Source organism: Vigna unguiculata, chromosome 9 (assembly GCF_004118075.2).
Source record: "Vigna unguiculata cultivar IT97K-499-35 chromosome 9, ASM411807v1, whole genome shotgun sequence".
Classification (NCBI taxonomy): Eukaryota; Viridiplantae; Streptophyta; class Magnoliopsida; order Fabales; family Fabaceae; genus Vigna; species Vigna unguiculata.
The window spans coordinates 516,466-524,719 of NC_040287.1; the positions used below are offsets into that span (position 1 = coordinate 516,466).

Sequence of the window (8,254 nt, forward strand, 5' to 3'; positions counted from 1 at the left end):
AGTTTCCCTTCCCCTACAGAGGAAACCTTCTAGCAATGTGGTTTAATCATTATCGTGTTTTCGAATATATGAAACTTAAACTTTTATTTATTCCTATTCAATAAACCAAATAAATTTTAGTCATTTTAAAAATAATTTCATATCCATGATTTCTGGATATGAAAAAAATTATCTCGTAACCAAAGTTTTCGTAAGTGATAAATATATAACTTTTGTTGGTTCGAAATAAAGAAAAAGGACAAAAAGAAAACAGAAACTAATAAATTTGTGTGTGTGAAGTATTTTCCATACACAATTTTGGTATCAGGAACTGACCTTTCATTTTTTGATTTAAAAAGTGTTGAGTATAAGTAAAAAAAAAAAAAAAGCATGGCACTTTGCTTTAGGCCTATCCATGCAAGTTATGAGCACTGACCAACAACAGTTTGTACATTAACTATATTTTAATCATTAGATCAGAAACTGCAGATAAAACACAAATACTTTAGTAGCACTGTCCCCTTTTCAATCAAGTTTTCCAGATAACATTCTCTCCCTTTTTGTTTTAGCTTAGATTTTGAGTAGAAGTTTTTGCTTTTCAAAAGTTTTTCAGAAACTTGACAAGAAAAGGAAAACTATTGACTTTTCAAAATAAGCTAAAACAAATATTGGATTTCCCCAGTATTGAACCTTCATCTGAAGAAGCTCAAATTTCAGTCTCTCCATCGGTATCCACAGTTTGGATTGCAGCAAACAAAAAAAAGTGTCATTCCTTCTTCCCCTCTGGCTGTTGCCTGAATACATAAAAAAATTGCGATGTTAGTTTGAAAATTTTGCCAAAAATGCATGCAAAAGGGTTATAATGTAAAGCATTTTAAATTCAAAAAGGTTATATTGAATTTTGCTTTCTTCTACTCAATATAACTGCATCATTTACAATGACAGATAGAGCCTAATGTTCAGTGCAAAAATCAAATTAGAATTTGAAGAAGTAAGAATCAAATAGAATTGGAAGACCTACTTTCCAAACCATGAATCAAATCTTACCAAGATCCGTAACATACATGATCAGTAATTGAAAAAGAAACAAGTGAAACATGAAGATCTTAGCATATTCAAGTCAACCAAGTAAGCAACTCGTTACATAAACTGTTATATACCACAAGAACACTGACTATTTAGCAAAGAAAAACAAATTTCCTTTGTTTCTTATTTGACAAATGACTGCAGGGACAAAATAAAATCACCCAGTACTACATTCATCAATAATTTCCCAGAAAAAGAAGAAAAGTCGAAATTTATTCACTGCAACAATCTGCCCAGAACCATGAATACTACAATGATGGAGACAAGGGCAGCATCACAAAGCCATGCTGAATAAAAGTCAAACTTGTTCAGGCTTTAATCATTCTACAGTAAATCTGCCTAAAATTTCAACTAATGGAAGTTATTAAACTATATCAATGTAAAGGTTCACTATCTACTAATAACCTATATCTCATGTCTCTTATCTATGCATAGTCAATATACTTTCACAACCCTAAACAGACTCACACTGGGATTTGATAACTTAAGCAGCACAGCATAATATCTGCACATTAGCGAAATGTCAAGGCTTAAACTAAATCTCTTTATTAGTTGCTCTCCTTGTGCAATTCACTTCTTCTAAATAAAGGGGGATGAGAGTAGAAAGAGCAGTATAGTGTTAAACAGAGAAAAATTGTGCTACATGCAAAAAATAATAAAAGTATAAATATCTATCCACAAATCTTCACAGCTCTATCTCCACATCGCTCCATGTAATGTACACAAGGAAGAAAGGAATACCCATCCAATGAGAAACTAAATCAGAATCTTGCAATATGACCTAATCTTGGCAGGGAACAATATATAATCTATCTTCTGTCTAAATTCCAATACCAACAACAATTTCTCAGTTTCAAACATAGAAAAGGAACTTTACCTGGAAAAAGACAGCTTCACCATGATTGCATTGAGTACAGCGAACAGACTTGGTCCGAGGAAGTGTTGGATCTGCAGCTACATCCTGTAACACTTGAGTGCGCTCTCCAACAGAATGATGTATCTCATTCCTGTACACACAGAAGTTATCCGCAACCTCCTGAACAACAACAACAACAGCAACAAACAACTAGTCAAACAAGCATGTCCCATTAAAATTACTGATATCAGAAAATGCAAAGAACCCCTTTCAACACTCTCTTCAAAACAAAGACAACCAACATTTTGACCCATGATTGGGTAGAGCTTAAAGCAATAAATAATCGCTATTTTCTACTAAAAAATCAATCTTTTTCGATCCCAAAATAAACCAATGCAAACGGGTACTTGACGTGGCAAAAGCATGAAGTGAATTTTCAGTTCGTCACAGTTCCATACTTCAAAACGTAAATTGGCAGTAAAGGGTATGCGAAAAGGGGTAAAAGAAAAGGAGAAGAACCTGATGGTCGCAGTTGCGGCAAGCGTAGAGAAGAATCTTTTGATCTCTGTCTTCCTTAGGGTAGAGAATGTTGTTACTGAAGCAGAAGCAATGGATGAACAAGAAGAATTTGAAAAGAGGGAAAATCGAAGAGGAAAATGAAGAGGGGACAAAACAAACCATTCACGGCAAAATTTCATAGTACTCATCTTGGCAACGATTGAAGTTCCTTCTTTGCTCCTTTTCTTTGTTCTTTCTTTTTTTCCCTCTCACGCCTCTGTCTCTGTTATGTAGCATCCAAAATTTGAACAATAATACAAATTTTAAGCACTAAATAATCTTTTTTTTAACACATTTTTAATTAGCACTCCAAGTTTTTTTTTTTTCAATTTTCATGATAATATAAAATTTCATACTATATATAATAAATAAAAATTATGTTTCAGTTTCTAAACTAAACTGTTTTAAATTTTAAGTTTATTTCCTCATTGATAAAATCTAGTTTTTTATTATCCTAAACGGTCTTTAGTATAGTGAAAAATCATATTCTTCCTCTTATTACAAATAATAATATTCTTTTCGTAAGTTTTCACTTTTTTTTTTTTTTGTGAATTTTGCTCTCGAATCTCTTTAGTGACATCTTATAACCGTTCAAAAATTAAACATATGTATACAAAGTAACTCTTTTAATTGTAACTCTTTTAATTGTCACTATTGATAAAATTTATTGTCCTTTTGTTTCCTTTAAGCATACAAAGATGTTATTGGAATCAATTTGTTGAGTCTTCCAATTGTTCAATAACATTAAAATTGAGATAAAGGTTACAAAATTTTACACATTCAATTAAAATACATAAAATTTTCAATTTCATAATCCTTAAATACATTCAATTAAAATTTGACGTACATAACTTCAAATAAAGATAATATGTTTCATTCAATCCTTCTTTCTCATCCATCAAGTTAAACACCTCTTCTTTCATGAAACTATCAAGTCATGATAATGCACAATTCACACATTTTTATATTTCGATGGTACAATTTTTGGAACATTTAAACCAACTTTAAACTTTTTATTTAACATTGAATCAATCTGTTTGATATTTGTTTTTCTCAAATTCAACTATAAATAAAATTCACTTTAAACGTCATTTAACTAAAAAGTAATTTTTTTTTTGTAAACTTCTGTAGACTTAAAATAAGTTTGATTTTTCAATTGAAATTCAATCACATAACCAATAAAAAAAATGAATGACTCCATTTTCTTTTCTTTTTTCAATTTTTTAATATAATTCAAACGTTTTTTGCTCCCAATTTTCTTAAAAGTTATTATTTTTTATGTATTATTGTGAAACTTTCACACCACAATCAAATTTACACCCAAAAGTTCATTAATCATGTGATCTCAAAGATAATAATATTATAGAATAAAAATCTATTGAAGCCAAAACTAGTTTTTAAAGAAAGCCTTCAAACTAAACAAATTAAGGAGATGCATGTGGTAAAGGAGATATGTGCTCATTTTTCACAAACACCTTTCCATTCTTAATTTTTCACTTAAGAATTGTTGAGAACAAGTGACTCTTAATAAGGTGGAAGGACATACAACTGAAAGGTGAGAATGAACTTTAAAATCCCCTTTATTTAAACCATACAACATTCCCATTTTTCTTTTTAATTCCATTCTTTCTAGTGTGCTCTGAACCTTTGTACCTTGATTCCAGAAAAGATAATGGAGCTAAGGAACTTTGCAATGATAGAAGCTTGAAAGTTATAATGTTAATGAAGTAAGATACCTTAATATGGTTAACAATTCTGTTTAACAAAGTTCAAACTTTCCTAAACACCTTTATAAGTTAATTGCAGGCACATATAAACTCACCTTTTTTGCATTCACATGAAAATACTTCATCAAAATCTTAGTGGTTGGTCGAATGGTACCATAGAAAATTCCACGCACTTGTTTTCTAACAAGATAATTGTATATCTATTTCCTACATTTCATGGTTTGTTTTATTCAATGTATGTTGTACCTTGGGAACTACAATTCCCATTATTCCAACCATTGGTCTCATATCCAATATTTGAGCTTTGAGTTTTCAGTCGTGCGTCCATGAAGTATGGACAAGATAGATGGCCTCGGAGTTCCAAAAAGGATGCATTAACGGTGTTGTTATAGAATTGACATGTACCGAATTGAACAAGTAATTAAATATTATTTCTCAAATAGACTAATGTGATTTAAGATAATTGTTTGTTTACTAATAAATAGTAAGAGTAATGAAACATTTTGATATATAAATAATGAATTCAAAATTAAGGAATAAATAAAATTCATGCAATGGAAACAATTAATTTGATTTAAAAAACTATATAGTAAAGGTTTCATCGGGGTTGAGTTTCATGATTTCATTCAAAACAAAAACATCAAACAATATATTTTTACTTCCTTCTCTCACATTTAAACCATTTGTAACAAGTCTCGATTTTGTCGCAGACAAACCTAAACTTAAATAACAAAAATTATATGTCTAGCCATTTTTATTATTAAGTTTGCATTAATAAACAATATTCTGATGTTATGAATTACCAATGCTCACATCTATGTCTAGCATGTGAAATCTATTATCTATTCTATCCTAATCATGTCTCCCAAACTATCTTTTGAATCAGATACCCTCACATATACACCATATCTAGAATATGCAGTTAAAAATCATAATCAAGTTTCTCAAACTATATTTTGGATCAATGGGTACTTCCACATATGCAACCTTTCTAGACTATGTAGTGTAATGATGATTGTTTCTCAACAACCATTTCCCAGCAAGTATATACATAGTATCAACAAGTGTCGTATCCATAGGGATTTAGCAAATATATTGGTAGTTTGCTTTTTGTGTTTTTAGATTTTGATAGAGTGCAAGTAAATATAGATAATAGTAATTATATAGATTGAGTGGAGTGGAGGTTAGATTTAGTTTATATATCTAGAAGCAACTATGATAGATTCAATGAATACAACAACCTTCAAATACTTTCAATTCAAATATGCAGAATTAATTGATCCAAGATAAAGTTCTAAGTAACCTTACGCATATTCCTCTTGTAGCAAGATTATTTAGTAACCTTGTGGAGGTTCAATTACACAGACTTGCTCCAAGGCTGCAAATCTTTGTTCAACTTAACTAGATATATTCTCACATCTGAAGATAATCTTGGTGATAAATATTACTTTCCATGTTCTTTAAGGCCAAGAACACACAAATCCCTCTAGTTGTGCCTATCTAAGTCTTAAACAACTTGCTTAATTCTTTGACATAAGATTTGTCTAATACTTACATTAATAGTCAAAACATTGGAGGCCAAACACACAGTTTCATCCCTGGTTACTAGATTTGAATTAGTTAGTTCCGTTGCTGAAATCTCATTCCTAAACGCACCCCGAGAAAAAACATTAAGTATAAACCAAATCAAAAGAAAGTATAAACATCTAAGGTATAATCTGCATAAATGGAAGTATAAGAAGATTACTGCTCCACTAATATCGCCACAGAGAAATCAACTACTCATGGAGTAGAATGATGCAATACAAATTCAGCAACATTTAGACATATAGTATTTACAATGAGAACATAATACTTCGAACCTCACAGACTCATTCCTACTCTACTACTGCATATTTGAGCCTCCACTCAATGCCTAGAATGAAGACACGAGGTCTTTATTTATAGGAATTTTTGGGCGGTGCTCAGCCACAAGGGTTTCTTCACAAGTGAGTTTTCGTCTCAGCTCAACCCCTTATCCTGATACTTAGCACGTGACCTTTCCCTCTTGGTAGTTCAGCCTCATGGTTTTGTGCTCAAGATTTCCTTGCAAAGAATGTTTCTTTATGAGGTTCGGCTCCATTTGTTGTGCTCAACCAGAAAATCAAAGTATGTTGTCTTATCTTTTATACTTCTATGACTCAGCTGCATACTTGATATTTTCTCTTATATTCACTGCAAAATAGTATAATACCATTAGAGCTCATAAAACTCCAACTCTCAATACCTCATTCTATATCTTAAGCTAATTAGTGTTGTTTTATATATAAATAGAACCATTTGATACATGATAAGTGTCAATTTCAAATGGAAAATTTACTCATTTTTAAAACATCTAACCATTACATATTTTTGTAGTGTAACCATTAGATAAAAGGTTTATGCAAAGTAAAGTAAATTAATGCATTCCCCCCACTTGACACTATATAACAACCAGTTCAAAATCCTTGATGCATCCTCATCCTCTGAAAACACAAATGCACGCGATCGTCAGAAATAAATTTTGGGCCAACAACATTGGGCGAACGCTGAGCGACGTCGTTTCTAACAAGTGGAACCGTACTTGCCTCAATCGCACTTCTCATCTTCCTCCTCATTCCGGAAACCACATGGTTCATATAATCCGTCGTAAGCTTCACCGGTCCTTCCACTTCAACCTTCAACCCTCCATCATCGTTCCTTATTTTCACTTTCACGTGCATCGTCTCTTCGCCAACTATGAAATCGTGCGTGGCCTGCACCCTCACCACCGCACCATCCTCCTTCTTCTTCTTCTCCAGAGTGAAACACCCTCCGCAACCACTCTCACCGCAAATGTAACGAACCACTTCTCTCTCTGGTAAAGGTGGTGCACAATAATTCTCCTTAAGCGAATCATAGGACCCCCCGAATAAGGTGTTCATGTAATTGCATAAAATGCCGTACCTCTTGTTTCTCGTGACTCGCAGACCCAGATTAGCGAAAGAACCCATACCAGTGCCCTCGGAGAGGTCCATGTACACGGCGTTTACACGACCGGAGTAAATCTCTTGGGTTACGTTGATAGTTACGACGGTGTTACCGAGGGAGTATGTGATTTCCGATGAGAAGCCGGTGCTTCCATCCTCGTAGTTGTATTTCAGCGTTCTGGTGTTGACTTCCAACGGAAAACCGCTAGATTTGAGCCTCACAACACTCTTATTTCCTTGCATTGCCTCTCAAATCTTTATCGTCTTCTCTCACTCTAATCCTCTCTTCTGCATCTTCATTTATAGCTAAAACTGAACCTACGCAGAGATTCCAACCAAGCGTTAAAAGAATGCAAAGAATTATATGTACATAAAAGAGACGTGAAAAGCATCTTTAATCGTAGCACTAGAGAATGTTACCAGCATCTTTTTGTGGTCTGAGAATTCTACTGTTTTTCTAAAAATTCTAAAACATCATTTAGAGTTTTTTTCATCTGTTTTCAGTGAATTTGGCAAGATGATATGTTAACATTTAAATTTCATTTTTAGTATAAATTGAATAGATTATTTTATATAAAATATAGCTATAAGTAAAATAACGTTTTTTTACTAAAATGAAATTTACTTTTCCTAAATACTAAATGAAATTGATAAGAAATACAAACATAGAGAATAAAACAAACATAGCTAAAGGGAATAACATTTATTCTCGTCCCATTTACCTCTTTCATGTTTGTTCGGTTCCTTGATCTGATCTTACTATTTCCTTTTTTTCTTTCTGTCTTTCTTGTTACGTTTCTTTGTTCTTAACGACTTTTGATGAAAAAGGTTCTTACACACTGTGGAGAAAGAACTTGTCCTCTGCTCCACTCATGGTTCTTCCAATAATAATTCTTAGAATAATGAAGGTTCAATAAAGATATTCTAATTAATCCAAAAGGAGAATTTCTATTCAAAGTTTAGTAATTTTAAGTAAGTGATGAAGTGTTTTTACTAGATCATAGTTGTCTGATATTTATAGAGAGATTCTTTTTAAACTTGAGTAGGGTAAATCTCTGGCT

At 32.3% G+C, this 8,254-nt stretch overlaps 2 protein-coding genes across 3 annotated transcripts; both read right to left on the bottom strand.

Moving 5' to 3' along the window:
- Positions 1-411: 411 nt before the first annotated feature.
- LOC114162789 (DNA-directed RNA polymerases II, IV and V subunit 9A) lies at positions 412-2,716 on the bottom strand. Its single transcript, XM_028046764.1, has 4 exons — positions 2,600-2,716; positions 2,441-2,516; positions 1,943-2,101; positions 412-773 (listed from the first exon to the last, which is right to left on the bottom strand). The coding sequence occupies exons 1-4, from the start codon at positions 2,626-2,628 to the stop codon at positions 693-695; spliced, it is 345 nt and encodes a 114-aa protein (XP_027902565.1). The 5' UTR covers positions 2,629-2,716; the 3' UTR covers positions 412-692.
- Positions 2,717-5,933: 3,217 nt separating this feature from the next.
- On the bottom strand, positions 5,934-7,534 carry LOC114162102. Of its 2 annotated transcripts, none has more exons than XM_028045879.1 (2): positions 7,171-7,534; positions 5,934-6,420 (listed from the first exon to the last, which is right to left on the bottom strand). In XM_028045879.1, the coding sequence occupies exons 1-2, from the start codon at positions 7,434-7,436 to the stop codon at positions 6,387-6,389; spliced, it is 300 nt and encodes a 99-aa protein (XP_027901680.1). In that variant the 5' UTR covers positions 7,437-7,534; the 3' UTR covers positions 5,934-6,386. The 2 variants fall into 2 exon arrangements, with proteins under 2 accessions (XP_027901680.1, XP_027901679.1); XM_028045878.1 differs by having other exon boundaries at positions 6,680-7,531.
- Between the last annotated feature and the right edge of the window lie 720 nt (positions 7,535-8,254).

Bases quoted from the DNA above. Each gene is read 5' to 3' on its own strand.
- LOC114162789 (XM_028046764.1), bottom strand. From the start codon at position 2,628: ATGAGTACTATGAAATTTTGCCGTGAATG. The intron at 2,517-2,599 runs GTTTGTTTTGTC...CTTCTGCTTCAG, and splicing joins ATGAAATTTTGCCGTGAATG to TAACAACATTCTCTACCCTA. The intron at 774-1,942 runs GTAAAGTTCCTT...TTATGTATTCAG, and splicing joins GTGAAGCTGTCTTTTTCCAG to GCAACAGCCAGAGGGGAAGA.
- LOC114162102 (XM_028045878.1), bottom strand. From the start codon at position 7,436: ATGCAAGGAAATAAGAGTGTTGTGAGGCTCAAATCTAGCGGTTTTCCG.